The sequence below is a fragment of the Lontra canadensis genome, unplaced genomic scaffold (assembly GCF_010015895.1).
Source record: "Lontra canadensis isolate GAN:19392208 unplaced genomic scaffold, GSC_riverotter_1.0 scaffold20, whole genome shotgun sequence".
In the NCBI taxonomy this organism is placed as follows: Eukaryota; Metazoa; Chordata; class Mammalia; order Carnivora; family Mustelidae; genus Lontra; species Lontra canadensis.
In genome coordinates, this window is record NW_022631014.1 from 19,423,427 (window position 1) to 19,446,055 (window position 22,629).

Consider the following 22,629-nt stretch of genomic DNA (forward strand, 5'->3'; position numbering starts at 1 on the left):
CCAGGCTAGCCCTCTCTGCAGAGCTGGCCTCACCACTGTCAGAAGGGGCTGCTTTCCGACAAGTGCCTGAAGGCTAGATCTTGCTACGAGGCTCCTGAGTTTCTGATGACAATATATGAAGTCACCCCGAAGTCCACAGAGCAAATGTCTGAACAAGCCAGAAGCATCTGAAGAGAAAGCAAAGAAAGATCGCATGGGCAGGAGAGCAGGCATGCAACCGTGGTGTAAAGAGGGCGAGGCTTTGAACAACTCGTGTGCTGTGGGTCATTTGGGAAAGAACCTTAAGCAGTAGGGTGTGAGCACAGACAGAAGATAAGCCACCAGATCCTGCCTGAATGGCATAGTGCTGGTGATTCAGGAAGGTGGAGACCAGGAAAGACTGTGGAGGAACACTGCATTCAGGTTCTGAGGTCCTAGCCACCCCCACGGGAGCTGTTGGTAAGTCGGCCTCTCTGAAGCAACCCACTGTTCTATAAAAACGTATCACTTCCTGCACTCAGAGCTCATCACTGAAAAAACACAGGTGGTGAGTGCATCCATTAGCTCCTGTCCCCTGTACTCTTCTGTTCTGTGTAAGGGGCTGGGCTAGTTCTAGAAGGAACATTAGACAAATGATTGGTTCATCAGAGGAGAGAGACTTTTTCCTTGGCCTTGAGCTCAGAAAGGAATTTGGAATTGGGTGTCCAAACGCTCAGGGCATGAGGGAACATAATGACCATTGGCCTCGGTGCCAGGGGCACACACTCATGTGTAGAGCTTCTCCACCTGCAGCTCCTCCTAAACCAAAGCCCTGACCGTCACCAGGGACCTGTAAGGCTCTCTGCGACACCAGGCGGTAGGCACACTGTGTTCTGATCATTTAAATCAATCCAGCATACCAATGGAGAGTTGTATGTCTAACCCATCCCCGCACCCGCTCTCTCAAACATCACAGAGTTTTAATAGGACAAGGTAATCTCTCTCCTCAAAAACCTTTAAACCAAAGCTCTGGTCTGTCTTCACTCTTGTCTTTGTGCTAAGGCCTCCTTCTCCCTCGGTTCAAACTAGACAACCTGAGGCTGAGCCTGAGACCCACAGGGCTGGGGCAGGGGCAGGGGCAGGGACAGGCAGGAAAATAGTGTCTTCCTGGAACTCCCTGTATCTGGGTTTCCCATTCACCAGGGATGCTGCCTGTGCCCTTTCAGCACTGGTCACCAGTGCCAGGAAAATGGCATCAGTGCCTAGCTCCCCACCACCCAGGAACAGCCAACACAATGGTACACACCACCTAACTCCCATGTGGAATGCCTCCCATAAACAGAGCGGACCTTTACCCCAGCTGCATTTATTAGCAGAACCTCCAGAGGCACAAGGGTGTGCTTCAGAAGCCGAGGACTTCTCTCACCGCTGCAAACTGGCACAGGCGGGCAGGGGGCAGAGGCTCACTCGGGATCTACAACAGAAGTCTGCATCCAGACTTCTACCCGGGGTCTCCAGGCTCCCATGGCAGTGCCTCAATGCTAGCAGGTTGGCCCATGTCTTCTCTTGCTACTCATAAAGTATCTGTACCCAGGCTACAAAAATAAATAAAGTTCCCAGGAAGCTCTCCTTTATCCTCAGTGACGGGATGAAACTCACGTGGCATCTGTAGCTCAAACAGCTTTCGTAACCCCTGGGTCACAGACCTTCAGGCACCACGGGCCAGAGTAATTGGAGGCCACAGAAGCATACCCAGCTTGCCTATCCTGTGCAGGGACAGGCTGGCCCGCAGCGAGAGCCAGCCCAAGTTACAGGGTCTGCAGGAGGGCAGGGGAGGGGAGAAGTGCTACATGACCCCTTCAACCACATTTCCTGCTCAGCCTCCAACAGCTGAAGTTCCAGAAACAAGAGAGGCAGTGAGTTCAAAGACCTCCTGTTCAGGGAGGCCAAAGCCTAGGGCACCCAGGACACAGTGGCCAGGTCAGAGGATTGAGCCTCCCTGACACTAGCCCCACAACCCCCCATCCATGCACCACGGCCCCAGGGCTATTTGCCCAGCCAGCACATGCTGAGGCTCCACAGTTCCCAGAGTGTGGAGTTTCAATAGGTCCTCCTGTTCTTCTGGTCATCTGGAGCTTACACAGCCCCTGGGCTCCCCTTCACCCATGCCCTTTCTGCTCCTCCCACCAAGCCCTCCTTCCACCCAGCCCCAGTGCCCTGTCTTCCCTGACCTTCCAGCTGCTGAGACCATAACGACATCCCCTCCCTGGAAATTCCTTCTCTCCCTCAGTTCTCCATCAACATTTCTGATGTGTTCTCATTTCTGCAACGAGTCTCCTTTTTTCTCCTCCCACTGTCAAAAGGAGGTGTCCTTCCCACCCCCACCCCCACCTCCACGCTGACCACAGCCAGTCCCCTCTGAGAGGTACTAGAAATGACCAAATCAGAGTTTCCAACTCAGGTTGGCTTCTGTTCCCTGTATCCAAGTATCTTCTAAAAACACCTATGAGCGTCCCACCCATCCCCTCACACTGCATGTGCTGAAAGCCCATTCATTTATCTCTCCCAGTGATTCTTCTCTAGATAGCCTTCTTTCCCCTGGGGCACCCCTGTTCTCCAGAACCCTGCCTCAAAACCTACTTCCTCCATTCCACAGTCCTCAGCCACCCAACCCACTGATACTGCCTTTATATCTCCCATCCCTCTGGTCATTTTTTCTTCCTGCTCTGTTGTTTTGGTAGCTGAACCACATCACAGCCTCCCACCTGGTCTCCCTCCGGGCCCTCCCACTTTTAAAGCCCCAGGGACCCCAGCCCACATGGCCTCTCTCTCCCAGCACTGCCATCCACAGTGTCCGTCACCTGCTTGTGGACTTTCAGGGGTGCTCTGCTGCCTCCCAGGCAGAGTCAGACTCTGCTAGACCTTCCAGAGAAATGACAGCCTCAGAGACTGTACAATCTCACCGAGCACAGAGATGGAAGGAGAGTGTGAGCCTGGCATACCGCAGAAGGTATTTCAAATCAATGGAGAGGAGGCGACCTGGTGAGCAGGCCAACAGGAGAACAATCAACTACACATTTAGGGAAACAATGAGGTTTGTTTCTACCATACAATGTTTGCAAAATGAAATCCAAGCTGTATTGAGAGAAATCTTAAAAAAACAAAAACAAAAACTGTAAAAGTACTAGAAAAGATTACAGGTGCATATTTTGTATTCTTAGGAGAGGGAGAGTCTTCCGGAGAAGTTGAGAATCCAGAGAGAAAATGACTGATGGACTGAAGTAATAGGACTGTGTGATGGGAATGCAATAAAGACACCATCAGCCAACTCAAACTGATACGAGAAAAATTTACAACATGTAAAAAGAGATGAGATTAGTGTTAAAGCTATCTTAGAAGTTTCTAAAAATCAGTTAATCAAAAGGAAGAAAAAATAACAGAACAATGGACCAAGAACATAAATAGGCAATTTCTAGAAAAAGATAAATGGTCAATATTTGAAGAACAATAAACTACACTCATAAGCAGATAAAGGGACATTTTAGCAAAACGAGATGTCTTTATGAGAAAAATTAGTACTGGTGAGAGGCTGTAGGAACGATGACACACAACTGGGGGCCTGTCGGTCGGCAAACATCTCTGGGGTGCAATTTGCCAGGATGTACCCAAATACAGGTGCTGGACAGCTTTGGCCCCAGCAATTCCTCTGCTATGTTTGTCTTCTGCGGAAACGTGTACTTGTGCACAAAGATGCCGTGTGTGGGGACCCCCAGCCCCATGTGGCCAGGGAGTCCCAAGTCCCTGAGGCTGGAGGAGGGGCATCTGGGAGGCTAGGTAATGGGTGAGGCAGGAAAGGTAGGGAGACCCAGGTGGCCACACAGAGGAGTCTGGATATCACTGTACGTATGATGGGAAGACAGAAGGCTCTGAGCAAAGGAGTGCCTCAGTATTTTTCTCATTCTGGGGAGGTAGCTGTGGCTGCCCTCTAGGAAGAGGCTGTCAGGAGGCAGGACAGGAGCAGGGAATCGGGAGGGTCTTGTAGTGGCACTCTGGGCAAGACAATGGTCCCCCAGGTTTGCAGGGCAGCAGGGGAGGCAGACAGAAATGGAGGCCTCTGGGATAGGTTCTGGGAGCACAGGAAGCAGGACTCCCTGATGGCTTGGATATGGGAGAGGAAATAGGAGAGGGATCTTGCTCACTGGGGTCTGAGCAGCGAGGACGTTTGGTGGCACTGTCCACGGGGCCTCCCACGGATTTCTGTGTAGACAGTCATAAGAACTGTACCAAAGTGACAGTGAAGGGATATAGTGAGAATGAGAGGGAGCAGACAGCGGGGTCGGGGGAAAGCATGTCATGTTCGTTGGTCTGAGACTGAAAGACAACATTTCTGACTTTTCTACCCTTTCTATGTTGCTTTCTGAGTGAGATGTTGCATTGCTGACTGTCCGCTTTTTAATTTAAATAGCCATTGCAGAAATTAAGGTGGGCAGCTCTGCCCTGGATACTGCAGCTCTCTGCTGTCCTAGAGCAAGAGGAGGAGAGAGAATGTCAGAAAGCCAGGCCCATGGGCCCGGACACAGTGTGGATTCTAATCTACCATGTGATGGGAAGCCGCAGAGACAGGATGACAGGGTTTGATCTGGAAAGTTTCCTCAGGCTGTTTTGTAGAAAACACAGGGACGGGGGTGGAGAACAGAGGCGGACTGAGGTGATGGACATGTTCTCAAGCTAGAAAGGCTGCGGCTACACAACACCGTCAATGTACTAAATACCACTGGACTGTTGGCTTCCCAATGGTCAAAATGGTCAATTTCATGTTATGTGTATTTTACTACCAAAAAAAAGAACAGATGCAGGGAGACCAGTTCAAGACCAGAAGACCTCCAGGTGATGACAAGGACTCTTCCAGAAGGGTGATGGTGGTGGGCAATTAAAGCTGTCACATTTGGGATATGCTTAGGAGGTTAAAAGAATAGGACTACAGATGAGTCAGAAATAAAAGGTACTTTTTTGTTTGGGCCTGAACAACTCCATGGATGCCTGAGCCACTTACGGGACCCGGCATGGAACACTGCACACGGCAGATGATCAAAAGACATTCGGGAAATGAGGGGCTATTGTGAAGGGTGAACTCACAGTAGGTAAGAATCACTTAAGAACCATCCCTAAAGTTGTAGTGTCAGGCCAAAGATCATGGTGGTACATCTATGAAGGTACAGAAGTATTCAAGTCAACTGTCTTTTGGAATTTGGAAAAGAGGTTGGCTGAGTTATGTATGAAATCATGAAGTCTCTCCACATAGGGAAGAACGATAGGAGGGGATGTATAATACACCCTCCTCAGTGCCAGCAACGACACAAACTTGATTAAGCACCACCTTACCAGCGCCCCTTTGAATCAGTTCCTTCCCTGGGGCTCAGGGTCCAGACGACTCTTTAGAGAAACTGTATAAATAGGTTCTCCTCCAAATGAGCCTGCTCATGCCTCCCCGCTAACCGTGGTCTCTGGCCAGGAGGAGCCCCCATCAGCATCAGTCACCTTCCTTGGATGTCACATCGAGGGACCAGAATCTACTCCCTCCCAGCTCGAGTGTGTGGGGCCTCGGCAGCTCCATCTCAAGGAACTACTGAGACCATAATCTGCCAGGCAACCAACATTGGCAAGAGAGCAGAAACACCCAAGGGGCGACACCCACCTCAGTGAAGAAGCCTGCTATCCCGGCTTGGCAGGAGCCATGTTCCTCTCCGTACTTCTTCTTGTACTCTAGGGTGGAGGGAAGGAAAGAAAAAAACCACAGCCTCGTCAGTGTGTGCCGGTCGTATGGAGGGGCCGCCGAGTGTGCTGGCCACTTCCCCGTGCACGGCTATGGGCTGGGCCTGGGGACGCCTTCCAGACCGGGGCATGGAAGGAAAGTCTCCGAAATCCACCAGACCTCAAAAATCAAGGCTCTGGTGCCATCAGGCCCGAGACAGCCAAGCGCCCCAGTGGGCTCCCTCCACGCCTGTGGGGGAAGAGCAGCAGCAGCCATGGTGATTAAGTGGGAGGCCAATGACGATTATTTCATTTACTTCAGAAAGGATGGAGAGCCCCAGTAGGAAAAGGAGTTGAAAACATGACCCTGTGTGGAGTGCCCTAGAGGACAATTAAGCTGCCAAACGTGACGCTCCACAGAGCTGGAGGCAAGATGATTCCTGCCATCCAAGTAGACAGCGGCCAACGGAGCCTGGGGCTACAGGAAGAGGATCCCCGCTAGACCTGCTCCGGCACTCAGTTACACCATCCCTGCCAGTGTGTGGTGATGCCACACGCCAACATCTCCATCCTCCGACGAAGGGGAAGATCTCTCCAGGTCAACAGAAACACAAATGGTTAAGTGCTTTTCCTCCACCATTCCCTCAAGGTTCCCAACATGCTGGCCCTACAAAGGGGCCTTCTGTGCTGCGGTTTTAAGTTGGAAGGAAGAGCGTGTAACATGTTCTAGGCCCTGTTAGCCACACCCACTCATGCCATTCCACTGATCTCTTATCCCTGGGAGGCCATATTGCCATCTGTGAAGAGGCAAAACTCCCAAGGCTCAGAGAGGTTAGGTGCATTGCCCAAGGTCACACAGCCAAGATTCACATACATTCACCTCTGTGGCCCATCGAAGGTTCTGTGGAGTGAGTGATTACCCAAAACCCAGGAAGTGACCAGCCAGTTGAAATCACTACATAGGTAAAGACAGAGAGAGGAGCTCAGCTGTGTGATCAGGAGGGTCAGAGACAGAGAGTTCAGCTCAGATGACTCAAATTAATTATCCTGCCAGATGAGAGCTCATGGCTGTTCCTGGGCGCTTGGGAATGCAACAAAATAACCCAGCGATCCCCCAGGTCACCCCGGGCTCATGGCAAGTCTCGGGTACCATTAAAGGCAATATACTGAATTTTGAAACAAAAGAAATAATATGAAGGAACAATGCAGCTGTGATTGCAACATAGGGCCACTTCCTGCCACTCTGAGAGTGTCTGTGTGAGAGGAGAAGGGGGAAAAGGGCCCTGGGGAAATATACAGAGTAATTCAGTTTCTAACAACACTCACCGCAGAGCCTAGTAACATTTTCCAGTAAGTGGCCATTAACCGACTGCTAAATTACAATGGAATGTCAATTGAGTTACTCCTCTTCCTTGTGAGGGCTAAATCAGTTCCTCCCTCCTTGTCCAGTTACTCCAAGGAGAACTCATAGGCCTGCCAGAAAGCAACCCAGGACGATGGGACTCGCCTGTTCTCTGAAAAGTCTTGCACCCCGGCAGGGAGTGGGGCTTGTGAAAGTCATAAAGAGATCGTGCATCAAACTGTCCGATGGCAAGAAATAATAAAATTTAATAGTAAGGCCTACATCAAATAGCATCAGGGAAAGAAGGATCAAAATGTCCCAACCCGAACAAAAAGTCATATTAAATCTGGAAGGTCTGGCAAGAAGCATATTCACCCCCCACGGACTCGAGGGGTTAAATACCCAACTATAACTCTGAGGCAAATAAAACAAAGAAAATTCAGACCCCAAGCTACAGTGCAGGACACACCAGTTCAGCCTTATAAATTTATGACACGAATAAGAGTTACACAGCAATCTTTCATGTTTTTGTTTTGTTTTTAAAGATTTTATTTATTTATTCGAAAGACAGAAATCACAAGTAGGCAGAGAGGCAGGCAGAGAGAGAGAGAGAGGAGGAAGCAGGCTCCCCGCCGAGCAGAGAGCCCAATGTGGGGCTCGATCCCAGGACCCCGAGATCATGACCTAAGCCAAAGGCAGAGGCTTAACCCACTGAGCCACCCAGGTACCCCAAGAATCTTTCATGTTTTAAAGAAAACCTCAAGGTCTCCTTTGGAACCGGGACTCCAAAAATAGGAGATATGAAAACCTGTCTTTCTCCTCCTCATCCCTAAACTGTGCTGGACAGCTCTATGACAGAAACAAGACCCAGGGCTTCTAAGGGGACCACAGCCATACTGGGAGGTAGGAGTAACCCACTCCTGGCCTCAGGAGGAAGTCCTGTGAGATCAAGCCCTACTACCAGCACCCCAGCCTCAGCCATCATCAAGGTACTGTTAGAGGCCAGCCCCAGGGTCCCCAAGCTGGGACTGCTTCATCAGGGATCTGAGGGTCAGGGACACACAGAAAACAGGCCCCCCCCCCCACTGGCTTTGACTTCCTGAGACACCAGGGTCTACACCTGCCTTCTTGGGAGTGCTCTAGAGCAAGGAATCAAACCATGTGGGGCTCCTGACTAGTACCCATAACTCTGACCTCCCAGAAACTTCTTTAACTCTTGGTTAGCCACTTCAACTTGGAAAGAGGCTCCCCACCTCATGCTTCCACCCCCACCCCACCCCATCACTCCTCTTCAGCTTCTCTGTCCGTGTAATCTCGCAGCACAATGTAAATGATACCCTCTCCCCACCACAGAATGCCTCTGTTCATCATAGTTGATGGTTTATTCAACACCAAGGTGAACTCATTGATCTCACTGCCCCTAACACGCCCTTGTGCCAGTTACTGGTATGTGCTAGTGCTGGTGTACTAAGGGAAGGTGTGCACACACGTTTCTCTGTGCACAGACTCAAAGCCCAGGTGGAAATGAGACAGGAGCAGGTACATTTCTCCAGCCGCTAAGACTCGAACTCTCAACCTGCTTACCTTTGAGGCCCCTGCTCTGCCAGCCCTGCCTTCTGTCTTCTTATCAGTCCGGCTCCCTGACCTCCACCCCCAGCCTGGCTTGGAAAGGAGTTGCATCCTGAGAACCAGGAATCCTGAGTTCTCCACCCAGGGCTACCACTAACCCCAGAGACCTAAGAGTAGTGGCAGTTGTGATTGGAGCTCGACAGGGACCCAAAGGATTGATGTTTCTGGGCTTTCAAAACCTAGGCTGGCTAATTCTCCCCTAGGCAATCCCCTCTCCTTTGAGGCCTTAGGGGAATAGGATAGAATACCCAGATCCAGCTCCTGGGAAGGCAGGAGCTTTGAAAAGGGAGGTAGGTTTGGAGATAGGAGGATGCCCCTTCCCAGTGTCCTCAAGAAACCAACCCCCCCCCCCCCCCCCCCCCCCCCCCCGGTCACAGTCTTTCCCTCCATTGAGAAGTCCAGGCAGTGTAGGCTGGAAGGATGGGGTGGGACCTCCTCTAGTCTCCGGTGTTCCCAGAAGCACTTTTCCTGCACACACACAGGCTGGGGGCCCTGGTGCAGGCGGCTCCTGGACACGTCCACGCAGTCACCACCTGCCCCGAGGATATGGCCAGGCAGAGAGCTACAACAAGCTGGTTCCCTCCCTCACTGCCAGGGAAAAAAAACATTTCTCCATCTTGAAGCAGCAAAGGGGAATCAAGGTCAGCATGACAGGAGCCCACTGTCCTGCAATAAACCTGACACAGTTAAATCCAGGGAACTGAATCTCAAGCAAAAGATGTGGGTGAACGGGGGAACTGGAAATCACCTGGAGGAGGCAGGAACAGTTTGGAAAGCTCTGTCTCGCTGCTGTGGGTGGATTTGGGTTACTTGGCCTGTGTCACAAAAAATTCATTAAGTTGTATGGCTCCTCCACTCTAAAAATGGTAGTATTTTCCTTGGTTTAGCTGCCGGTTTTACTAAATTCTGTCTAAACAGAAGGCAATTCAGAGAGAGAAAATACTGGTTTCCAAATGTTCACAACCCACAACTCAATACATGGGACTTACACTAATGAATTTTAATTCATTCAAGAATTAAACTGGGTGAGGTCACTTCCTGAACTCTTCCTGAAACGCTGGTGGGATAAAACCAGCCCATGGAAAGATCAAGATCTACAGGCGGTATATTATTCCTTACTAATCTCTCTTCCCATTTGAGAAAGGTTCATCTTTCAAAGGTAGTCCTTCTAATGCATCAATTTTAAAACTGTTTTTTTCATAGCTCCTGAACTTAGCCATGAACTAGAGAAAAAAATAGGTCTCTAGTCTCAAATTATTCCTGAGGTTTTGCTCAATTTCTGAGTGAATACCAAATAATTAGTTATTGAACAATTTAGAGGACAAGTAACTTGGGTAGACAGAACTCTACTAGTAACCAGGGCATTTCAACATATAAAACTGAAAAGACAAAACTGCCCACAGTTGTGAGGGACCATAGTCTAAATGGGAAAGGGGAAAAAAGGGCAAATGACCTAAATAGCTAGGTTAGAGAGGAAGGGAAAACATTTTATCAAAATAATGGACAATTAAGCAATGGTGGGCATTAAAAGCAAACTGCACAAAGCCAGCAACTTACAACCACGGGAGAGAAGCTTTAAGAAGGGAAGAGATCACTAGAACATGTCTATAATTCGAACCCCATCCATTTCTTTTACCAATGAAGTCACTATTGCTCAGAGAGAGCAAGTAGTTTATTTAAAACCACACATCAAAGGAGACTGAGGCAGGATTAAATGGCAGGGTCCCTGACTGCCAATCTGCTTCCCTCATACCATCACGCTTCATGGAGCACAGTCACCGTGAGAATATTCTTGTCCTTGAAAAAAAAGGTTTTCCATCAATGGATGAATGGATACACAAAATGTGGTATATACATCCACTCGGTGAAACTTTTCAGTCTTAAGAGAGGAAATTCTAACATGTGCTACAATATGAATGAACCCTGAAAACATCATGTTAAGTGAAATAAGGCAGTCACAAAAGGACAAATAAATGCATGAATTCCACTTATTTGAGGTCAAAGTCATTGAGACAAAATAGAATGGCAGTTGCCAGGGCTGGGGTGGAGTGCGGGATGGGGGACGCGGGGAACTCATGAGGATCAGAGTTTCATTTGGGGAGGATGGAAAAGTTCTAGGACGGATGGTGGTTGCTGCACAATAGTGAGTGTATGTACGGCACAATTAGAAATAGCTAAAATGGTAAATTTTATACTATGTATTTGTTACAAAATTTTTTAAAATTTTAATGTTTCATAATCTTTAAATACTTTCCACCCAGAATCTAGTACCAATTTTGCCAACTCCCTACTTTAGAAGCAGAAGCAAGCTACTTTATGGGCACAAATAGCATACGTACCTTCAGCTTACTGTGTGTTATAGACTAAATGGATGTCGCCCCAAAATCCCTATGTTGAAACCACATTCCCTGATGGGATGGTTATCAGGCAGTGGGGCCTTGGGAGGTGGTTAGCGTTAGATGAGGCCACAAGCGTAGAGTCCCCATAAATGGGATTAGTACCTTCTTGTGAGGCCTTAGAGAGCTTGCCTCTTTCTGCTCTCCACCATGTGAGGACACAGAAGAGTGCCCTCCCCAGACACTGACTAGGCCAGGGCCTTGATCTTGGAATTCCCAGACTCCAGAACAGGGAGAAATAAATATTTGTTGTTTAAATTGCTGTCTGTGGTAGATCTGTTACAGCAGCCTGAAATGCCCAAGACATTGTACACTGTGGTAGCTTTCATCCCTCCTAAAAAGTGACCCTGAACATGGGACAGTCACATCTCAGTGAGAGTCCCAGCCCAGAGCTGAGGAAAATTCACATGATGACCAAAACTAACAGACTCATGGAATAACTACCACTGAAACACAGACCGTCAAACCACGGCTCAGATGTGAAAACCGAATGCTTACAGCAAGGAAAGATCTAGGACACAGAGCAGAGAGGCCCTCTCAGGAAAATGGTATCAGGCTAAGGGGCCCCATCTGCCCAACCCCCCCCCCCGCCCCCCGCACTTGCTGGGATTTCTTTATATTTTGTGTCTACAACTGCAAAACTACAAGAAAGCTTGAGAAGTCTCCAGTAAAGAGTCCTAAAAAATCAGAATAAAATTACCATGTGATAGATTTTGCTCAGTGAAGGGCCACAGCATCCCAGTAACCACAAAGAAAACCAACATCCCAACGGAACAGGTGGTACAAAGAAGCTGCGGTTGAACTTCCATGCCAACAATCCTTTCTCTACTTCATGAGCCTGTGACCTTCATCAACCTCCCCAAGCCTGTTTTCTCATCTGTACAATGGGGCTAAGAGTTCTTACCCCCCAAAATGAGGTCATTACTCAGTCTGAGCCTACCTGTGAAGTACCCTAACACAATCCCTGACAGCTGGTAGGTAAATCTGAATCAGTTAGTGGCTCTGAGAGGAATAAAACCCAAGATACCTGTCATACAGCTTAGCAATTTTTAGAAGAGGAAAGTCATAAAATTTAGACATCTGTAAGAAAAATATTAGATAATATAGCTTAAGCAGTCAATCATTCCACACAGCATATGGAAACACGTTGGAAGCATAGAATATATTTGTGCCCATAGTAAAAATTCTTGGCACCAAAATGAAAGCTCGATGGGGTTCCCTGAGCCCTAAGAGTCACTGCCAGAGACCTGGTCACCTCCTCCGGCCCTGGCTTTTTCCTCCAGCTACGCTCTCTCCCTCTCTCTCTGCCTCAGGGTCCCTCTCTGCCTTAACTGGTTATAATACAGAACTACATCTGTTTCTAAATTTGTTATATTTACTTAAATGAGATAATGTTTATGAAAGCTCTTTAGAAACCATAAAATCCTATGTAAATGTAGAGTTCTTTATTTAATAAAAATTTATGGGGCTTGTTCTTGAATTTTTAAATGGATCAACTTAGCTTTTTATGGTTTTCTCCAAAACAAAACAAAAACACAACAAAACAAGACAAAACCTCAAGTCCTTTTCATTTGTAAATGGCTCTTGATTGATTTTTATCCCCTGCAGAGCCACAGCATTCCACACCAGACAGGAGAAGAAAACTTCACATGGGAATGGGTGATGTTTCCTTCTCTAGAAATGAGCCTGTCTTGAGAGATGAAAAAGCTACAAGGAATAAAAGGCCAGTCACCCCGAATTAATAAGAAAGTAGCACAGAAATCTTTGGAATCAACGGGACAAGTTTAAGGCACAGCGAAATTAGATAAATTCAGACCCCAACAATTCCCAACTTGAGAATGTTTATACACGGCATGAATTAAATTTTAGATCCTAATCTACCGAAAGGGGAGAGGAGAGCTTACCAGTAAATAAATAGTGCAAATAGGATCTTTAAAGATATTTAAGACATTATCATCTTCTCGTGGAGTCTTTTTTTTTTTTTTTTCCTTCATGGAGTCTTAAGGTCATTTTTGTAATACCCAACTTTCTACCCTCCATTATCTATTCATGAAAGCAGGATTTGCCAGAAACCTTCTCTGAAGTTTTCTTTTATTACGGCACTTAACTAAAAAATTCGTACTTACCGAGTGTTCACTCTGAGCTAGGCACCTAATATACTCAAACACCTCTTCAGTAGGTTAATCTCCCCATTTTACAGATGACAGCACTGAGGCTCAGAGGGTTTACCCAAAGTCACCCAGACAGAGTAGGAGCTATGCGTTCAGTCACGGGAACAAGTGAGCAGTAAAGTCAGATTCTGAAACTGGGTCTGACATACGGCGGTGCTCTCATTCTGCTTCTTTACCAGTGTTTCACCTGGGACACTTTTGGTTAGTTTAGCAGAGCTGTTCCCAATTTTTCCAGATTAGTGAGACTATTTTTGTTACGATAAAAAAACAACCTGTGGGGCGTCTGGGAGGCTCAGTCGGTTGAGCATCCAACTCTTGGCTTCGGCGCAGGTGGACCTCATGGGTCATGAGATTGGGCCGCCCGTGGGGCTGCATGCTCAGCAGGGAATCTGCTTGAGATTCTCTCCTCTGTCCCTCCCCCCCAACTCACATGTGCACTCTCTAAAATAAGTAAATAAATTTTTTTTTTTTTTTTTAAAGATGACTTGTTTACAGCCCCGTTCCTGCCAAGCTCTGGCTTCTTGTCTCGGCGGGCTCAAGGGCAAAGGATGAAAGAAATCTATGTGCCTATACAATATATATATTATATATATATATATCACCAATAGTTCCCACCCCATGTCGTCCCACTGAACTTCTCATCTTCTCAGACGCTCAGATAAAACCAAACAACATCTGGTAGTAATGTGCTGTTCTCGTATCACGCACAAGCTAAGCGGCTGACTTAATGGTATGCTCCATTGGTTTATTCTACATTGTGTCCGAGAGTCATCTTTGTTTCCCATTCCCTCTACACGTCCTGGTTCCAAACAGGATACTCTGATAGCATTTCCCACCCAACCAGAAACAGGAAGCACCTGAAAAGTCATGAGAAAAATGCCTTTGTACCAAAGACCGATGTTTTAAGAATTCAAAAAGTTCGAGACAGTCTAGACACAGGCCTATAGGCTTCGAGGCTTTCATCTATTAAACCAACATTGTAACATTCTGAAGGGAGCACAGGTGAACCTCTGGGAGGCCTACAATGAGAGAACAATGTGTGGTCTTTCTGAGCACGTCTCCATTTTCTCAGGAGCCCCTGAAGAGAACCCTAAGAGGTGACACAATGGAGGTCCAGCCAGAGGCCTGAGGCCAGAGAGACAGAAGCATGGAAGAGCAGGCCCCCAACAGGGCTCCCACACTCCTCAGTGGTCCTTCTGCTAGTCCACAGCGGACACACTCAGAGGAAGCAGGGCCCCTTCCTCCCTTTCCAGCACCCACTGCCATGACCAACAGCAGATTCCCACCATGCTTCTCTTCCAGGGCACCCCCTCAGCTGCAGACTCAAAGTGGCATCCATTTCTCCAGGTGTCACATGAAATAAGCTGTCTTCATACCACTTAGAGCTTGGCTGCAGCTTAGGTCTTTGGGGAGAAGTGCCCTGTGGAACACACTGGCATGAACTTCTCTCCCCACACAGCTCTCCCGCGTGGGAAACATCCTATTTCCTGTTTTCCCCTGCAGCTGGGGAACTTCTCGAGAGCTGGGGCTGTCATTTGGGTTTTATCAGTGAGGCACTTAAGATTATGTGGACTCTGTTCCTAGCAGACAAATTAATCACCCAACAGTGACTAACACACATTTGCCTGGCATATAATATGTTAGCACATAATATGAAAGATCAGTATATATACATGTACTTAGTGTGCAACACACACACACACACACACACACACACACACACACATTGGGCACTAGTCTAAGAATGGACAAGTTTTAACACACTTCGTCCTCTTCACAGACCCCCAAGGCAGCTTAGGCACATTCACCAGGGTAGAACCAGGACTTGAATTCTGGCTGTTGGGGTCCAGAGCCTATGCCTTTAGCCACCGTGCTACATTGCCTCTCCATTGCATGGTACACAAATAACAAAATGGAAAGAAAAACCTGGCCTTGAGCAAGCCACACATCTCTAGACCTCAGGAAAGAAGGCTCATCAAGAGGATATTCAAAAGTCTTATCAAATTCTGAAATACTTCTGTTGTATTGTACTTAGCTGTCATGTGATCCCTCACTTGGAACAGAGAGCTTGGGACACCAAATTTTTCCACATTAAAAGTACAATTGCTTTAAGACCCAAGTGCCCAAGAATGGGAGGTGGACATCCCCAAAGCCAGCAGAGCACAGGCAAGGGTCTCTAACTGGGGACCACATCCTCCATCCTGCCAAGCCAGTCTTTTAGAGAAACCTGAGCATTGGCCACCCCTTGCCTCCTACAGGAACTAAAACCACAGAAGCATTCTCCTCAGTGCCCCATTGTTCTAGGGGCTGCTCTTAGAACCCAACACTCCCCAGCCCCATGAATGAGTTAGCACACAGAGGTGTGTGTGTGCCCATGGAGAAGGAGGACTGGGCAGGGGTACCACCATTTTTGCTCATTTCTTTGCTGGCTCCATTTGGCCATCATTAAGTCAAGGAATAATCCAAGAACAACCCTGGCATCCTGGGCTGATTGTCCAACTACTGCTGTGTGAGGAATCTGGGATCATGAGTCGAGCCCCATGTCAGCTATGACTACATAATGACCATGAAGTGTCTGTGACAAATAACAAGCAGTTCCCTTCCCACTCCGACTCCCACAGGTCAGCTGAGCTTTGGCTGGTCTAGTTGGGCTCCGGCTGCAGGTTCAGAGCAGGTCTGTTCCACATGTAGCTCTTCTGGGACCACTGAGCCCTAGGGGGCACATTCCATGGTGAGGGTCACAACCACCCAGAGGGGGAAGAAACGAGATCTCCTAAGGCCCCCCTTGTGAATGAGGGATGTGCAGAGCAGCCCTGAACCAAGAGGACACCGGGCCCTGCTGTGGCTCCTCCTTGGTTCACGTGGGCTTCCACCTTCCTGTCAAGCATCAGGGGCCCCACCCACACCCTGCCACCCACACCATTCCCAGGATGCAGCCTGGAGGCCAGCACCCACATCACCTGCTGGGGGGCCTTCCCTGCCCCCACACACAGCAGGACAGAATGGTGGAAAGACTCTAGCCCCTATACACCTCAGGTGGGTAATCCCAAGGTGTGTTCTCTGCTAGCCCCAGAGCTCCCCAGAACTCACGCCCAGCTGCCCATGATGGTAACTTGTAGGTAGCATCTCTCATGGGCTGTCTTCCCTCCCTCTTCTTGCCTCCCATAGCCCCACTGGGGTCTTCTGGAATGACCTCCAGAAAACTACACATATTCAAAACTCAAGTGAAGAGAGTTGTAAAGATGACATAAGAGAGGGTGTCAAGTCCCCCAAACCAACACTGGCCCAGTGCTGAGCTCACAGCTACTCAACAACACATCGTGCACAAGTGTGAGCCACGGTGGCCACAAGCTTCCACCTCTTCAGAGGTCTGTCCTTCCGTGGTCCAGTGCTTACAGTGGGATATGGAGGAAACACCAGGGACAGCAACATATCCCTATTTCACAATATGTCTTCTGGGAAAACCAACATCCTGGTCTTCTTGCACAACTGGTTTGGATTCAATCATCTTTGTTTCCAGTACTCGTATCGATTCCCTCTCCTCTCCCCATGCCAATGAGCTACCCACAGAGTTGTGCCAGGAGCTTCCCCTTCTCTTCCTGGGGTGGGACAGGAGGCCGGGAGTGAGGAGTAAGCTGGGGCAGTCAAAACACAGCCTTGACCCCTTATTGACTTATTTATCTGTCTCTGTCAGCAGACTACATTATGTCCATTTTTTAGAAGTTTTTCTTCTGACTGGGGCAATACAGAGATAAACAGGGCCGGAGTTCAATTTCCCCACATGGTCCAGCCACAGCTGATGAAATGCGGACACAGAGGAAAAGAACAAGGCTCGTCCTCACAGAAGGTCAGCATTCATGCCCCCTACAGGGGCCGTGCCAGTTCTTCCATGGGACTGCTGCACAGAACACCTGCTCAGGGCACCCGAGTTCCCTTCAGGGCCCTGGAGGGTCCTCTGGGAGGCAGAAAAATGCATGTGTCTAGACAGCAGTTCTCAGAACCATCTTTGGTGGCCTCAAAATTTGAAGCCTGGGAAACCCCAGGGAGGCCCAGAGGAAACGTGGACACAGGCTGGTGGAGACTTCAGTCCAAGCAAGTAAATTAGAGGGAGGATTAAAATATAAATAGCATAGCACTTAGAGAGGGAACAAGTGCTAGCTACCTCAGAATTAGGCAAAGAAAACCAGAGTGTACAAACTCTAAAACCAATGAAAAGGCGAGCGTTTCCTGGATCCTTACACCTCAAGTTCAACGGAGCTAAATAATGATCAGCTCAAAAAACATTTTTTAATTAAAAAAAATAATCATAATGATCACCTCAGTGGTGTTTGGAGGTTTTAAGCAGGGAGCCTGGAAAATACATTTCCTTCCAAGATCCCAAGTGCCCCTTGGCAAACAGGTCTTCGAACTGTCATGACAGTATGTGGAACAGATGGGAAGGAAAGAGGCTTGTGATGTTATGGAATGACCGAATCCTAGGTTTGGAATCCTGGACTGTCTCAGGACATTTGTCCACAAAACTGTCTCAGGAGCCTTAAGACCATCTGGGAGCTTGGACCGTGGAGACCATCGAGCCAACCTCTGAATTTTCAGGCGAGGACATTGAGGCCCAAAAGAGAAAGCAGCTCTCCTAAGGCTGCCCAGCATGTGGCAGTGTCAGAAAACCAACTTCTGCCCAACTGCTTGGCTAAAGCTTGGTGAATTTTAGACTGAGACTTCATATAGCTCAGTGCACACCATGGGCTCTGGGGCAGAGATGGGCAGGGCTGGGGGTAGGCGGGGTCTACAGCCCCTGCTCACCCCCATTCCTGGGCAGGCCCATGGGTGCCAAGAGGCCAACTAGGGACCCAGTGCTGCCCTCCAGTTAGAATTTGGAAAGCTGCGGGAAACGGAGATGATGGGAGTTGTTTAGGGTGCCACAGCAGATGTGGGGGAGGGGTGGAGGGTGGGGGGATCAGAAGTGCTCACCTTCATAGCAAGGGATCAGCGTCCTGCCTTTGGCCTGGAGGTTGGACGGGATGATGTAACAGAAGCCGTGGGGCAAGATGTGGTCTGTTTCGTAGTAGATGTTCTTCCAGCGGTGGGCACAGGCCTAAAGGACAGAGAGGGGGTCAGAGCAGGAAACTCAGCCCCAGGAGGTCCCAAAGCAGAGCACTAGCAATGCCAAGTGGTTCCACAAGAGGAGAAGGGCAGAGGGGCCAGAAAGCCATCCTCCCTCCTGCCCAGCCACAGCTTGGCTCCAGGTACTGTCTGGGGCATCAGCAACCTATACAAACAAGAACATGCCCCTGGGAAGCTACTAGGAAGAAAAAGGAAACAAACACATAAATGAATAGGGTCGTCCCTAGTGCTGAGGTCTGGGAAGGAAAAACCTGGGGTTATGGGACAGAGACTCTGGGGGTGGGGAGGACAGAGTTCAGGAGTGTCTCCACAGACAAGAGTGGAGAGCTCCAGCCACACTCAAGGATTCAGTCATTGGGTGCTGGAATCACATGAGAAAGGCTTGGAGATTTAAGGGAAAGGAAGGTCGTTGGTGGGCTGGTCCAGACTGTAGTGGGAAGAAATAGGTCAGTCTGCCAGCCTCTCTGCTCTTCATTCCTTCAAAGCAAGGGGTCCTGTAGACCTTGACGACTATGACTTTGGTGGATGTGCAGGGGAAGTTGACAGAGTCTCACACTGGTGAGTGGCATGATCTGCCTTACAGTTTAGAAAGACAACACAGCCACTGTGTGGAGACCGCAGGTGGAAGAGTAGAAGTGAATGTCCAGGTGAGAATGGATGCTGGCCAGGCCTGGGATGGGGGTAGTGGGGAGGAAAGGAGAGGATGGCTTCAGGGTGCAAGCTGGGGATAGAGCCGATGGGCCCTGGGGAACCACCACAGTGACAGAGAGCAAGAAAGGCAAAGAAAAGGGAACCAGGTCAATATAAGACAACCCCCAACACACATCCTTGAGGCCCTCAGGCCAGATGAGTATGCTAGGCATACTCATCAGGAGCATCTGTTCACTTAGTCGCCCATTGAGTATTTATTGAGCACCTACTGTGTGCAAGGCTCTCTGCTAGGCCCTGACGATACAGCAATGAATAGTCAGAGAACTGGGTCAGCCTGGTAAGGGAGACAGACTCCAGCCCTCACAAGGCTGCTGGATGGCAGGACACACTTGGGGAGTTCCTGTTTTGAGCTGGTTCAGGACAAAGTAGCAGGTTGAACCACCGCCCGTATTTGACTGTTCCTGCCTACAGAAAGATTTCAGCATGTGCGCCGTTAACTAGAAGTAGATGTTGATGGCTCTTTTTTTCAAAGTAGATTAACATAGAGCAAATGCTCAAATCCCAAGTATGCCATTTAATGAGCTTTGACAAAGGTGTACACTCATGTACACAGCCCATAAACAAGATATAGAACATTTCCATCTCACCCCAAAGTTCCCTCATGCCAAAACATGGTTGGTTTCCACAGGCAGGTCAGGGAGGGCTACTCTGAGGAGGGGCCATCTGAGCAGAGGCCTGAGAAATCAAAGGAATGGCTAGGAAGGCACCTGGGAGGAGGTTCAAGGCAGAGGGATCCGTGGTGGGCTATCGCTTGGCCTATGAGATGAGGCCATTAGATGGACAGACAGATGCCCTAATTGGCTCTCTGACAGCCTCTCAGCACCGGGGTCCAACAGACCCTGGAATGGGAGCCCGCGGCAGGAACATGGCCTGGGTGCATCCTTCCCCACCCACCAAAGACACCCCCAGCCTCGTATTCGGACATAACTGCCTACTCTATGCATGACCGCACATGTCCAAGCATCCACAAGTTTGGTCGGGGTCCAACCTGCTCACTCCCAGGGTGTGCCGGGTTCTCGTGCACATGTGCCATCCACTTCCACTCCCTAGCCACTTCAGTCTGGCCTACAAATGTATTGCCTTAAAATACCACATTTTAAAATAATCAGAATTTTTAACTTCTTGGTTTCTCTCCTTCAAATGCACAACAGACCACAATGTTCAGCATTTCTATGGCCCATGTTTGACTTCTTCTGCCACACTGGGGGTGAGCACAGGAGTCCGGAATTCCTGCTTCACATGTGGGAACCCAAGTGGGCTCAGAACCAGCAAGTGCTACAAACAGGACTGGAACTCACCCTTTCAGGGCCCTCCTTGTCTCACTAGAAAACATTTTCCATTTTCCATTTAAAACTTCTACTTCCTGGGGTGCCTGGGTGGCTTAGTGGGTTAAGCCTCTGCCTTCAGCTCAGGTCATGATCTCACGGTCCTGGGATCAAGCCCCACATTGGGCTCTCTGCTCAGCAGGAAGCCTGCTTCCCCCTTCTTTCTCTGTCTGCCTCTCTGCCTACTTGTGATCTCTCGCTCTGTCAAATAAATAAGTAAAATCTTTCAAAGAATACAAAAAGAAAACTTCAACTTCCTGCATGAGGAGCCATCAAACCCACTGCCTGAGATAGCTCTGGTGGCTGTTGGGTTTCCAGCCTCATCCACAGGCACCAATACCCCTGAAATGACCACTCTGGGGCCAAGTGAAATACTCAGGGCACCCAGTGAGAGGGGCCTCTTTGGGGCCCTCAGACTGTCCTCTGATGAAAGTCAAGATCTGCCAGCCTCTCTGCTCTTCATTCCTTCAAAGCAACAGCCCACAGCACCCCCTGACAAGGCCACTCTCTGCCCACAGGTGAAACTACTGGAAAGGTAAATTTGCCCACACACTCACTGGCTCTTGCCCTGGGACATTAAATTACACAAAACGAATTTCTTATTATTCCTTATATTGCAAAGTGTCATAGCTCCGCACTTGATACGGTCTTGTGCGCACCGCAGGTTTCTCAAGGACCTGTACAAATCGGTCACAAAACCCGTAATCGCTCCACTCCACCAAGCAGTTGATTTTTTCAATGATTAGTTCTGACTCAATTCCCTTGGCTTGCAAGCCATCTAGTTGGCTGGCTCCTGGGACACCTATTTTAGCTTATAGACTCAGGAAAGCCCTTGGCTTCCAGGGCTTACTGCATTTTATTGTACCTCTGGCTGGAGAGACAGTGAAAAGAGGCGGATGTTTACCATGAGGCCTGCTGACTCTTCGAAGGAAGGATGTTCTGCATTTAATGTCTAGTTTATTGTCTCCTCATTTGTTTTTGTTTTTTAAGTGCCATAAACTGTTTAAGAAGTGATCTTGAAGAATTCCTAGAAAATCCAAATATTGCATTTCACAGTAAACTAAACTAAAATTAAGGCATTCTGTGAGGTCAGAGATCAAAGTGTCAAAGGCAGTATGCATGTAGGAAAACAACAAAGAGTATTTCTGAATATAAATTATAGAAAGAAAAGACTGTTTATCCCTGATTATCACTATATATACACACACGCATGTCAATCTGATTCCTACGTTAAAAAAAATTCCTAGGGACTGTCTCCAAAGGATTACTAACCCCATCAATCTCTCTAAATGAGTTCTGCTGTGAGGGAGGAAGGGGGGCAGAGCAGGGAAGAACAGGAAAAGAAGAGCATTCTCTGAAAAAAACAAAAAAACAAACAAACAAAAAAAAACAGCAAGACCGGCCAAACTCAGATTCCAAATAATCCTAAGAAAGGGGAGGAGGGTCTACCATCACCCCAAATCTTAGAATCTGACATCTTTCCAGTTATAAGGATGATTGTGCTTTTTTTTTTTTTTTTTACTTCCAAAAAATAAAAGGAGAAAATGAGCAAGTTTTATTTCAAAAGTCTTTTTTGTTATATGGAAATAGCATGTCCTTCCTGGGCAGGCAGTATGTGGGGGGGGAGTGGATCCTGGGCCTCTCCCAATGGCTCAGCCACAAAGGCACGTAGGTCCCCACCCCACCCTCTTACACAGATGGCCAGAGCTATTACCACGCCTCAGGTCCGCCCTGCACAGTCAGGGCCAGGCCCTGGGCCACCGGGAACAGTGGGTGGAGGGGGTCAGGACCACGATGCCACAGATCTCCCCTACCCGGCAAGTAAGTGCCCCCCCGCCGCTTCTGCCCCCTGCTCCAAGGGAGGATGGAGTAGCCTGGGAGGCACAGGAAGGGGCTTCTGAGGTACTGGGAAAGTCCATTCTGAGAATGTTGACCCAATGACAATCAAAGTGAACACGAATTATTTCTGTACTTTCTTGCATGTGTTTTAGCTCATTAAAAGTTCTCTAAACAAACAAAAAAAAGTTCTCTAAACAACAACAACCAGGAAACACAGCAATAGAAGTAAATGCAGAAATGGACCCTGCAGCTTTGAAACAGCAGACAGATGAGAAGCGGTAAATAGACAGGGACTGCCCTGGCGTTTGGAAAGGACGCGGCCTAAAGCCAAGAACACCGCAGCCACCAGAAACAATCCAGATGCTTCCATTATTTGTCGTCTGAGC

At 48.5% G+C, this 22,629-nt stretch overlaps 1 protein-coding gene across 1 annotated transcript in view; it reads right to left on the reverse strand.

The window, feature by feature from the left end:
• Window positions 1-22,629, reverse strand: part of ITGA9 (integrin subunit alpha 9) — a 326,387-nt gene that overhangs the window by 280,273 nt on the left and 23,485 nt on the right. The window contains exons 4-5 of the mRNA XM_032861219.1: window positions 18,216-18,339; window positions 5,654-5,721 (exon numbers count right to left, since the gene is read on the reverse strand). Of these exons, the coding sequence (XP_032717110.1) occupies window positions 5,654-5,721; window positions 18,216-18,339 (192 nt within the window). The remainder of the gene's footprint in view (window positions 1-5,653; window positions 5,722-18,215; window positions 18,340-22,629) is intronic.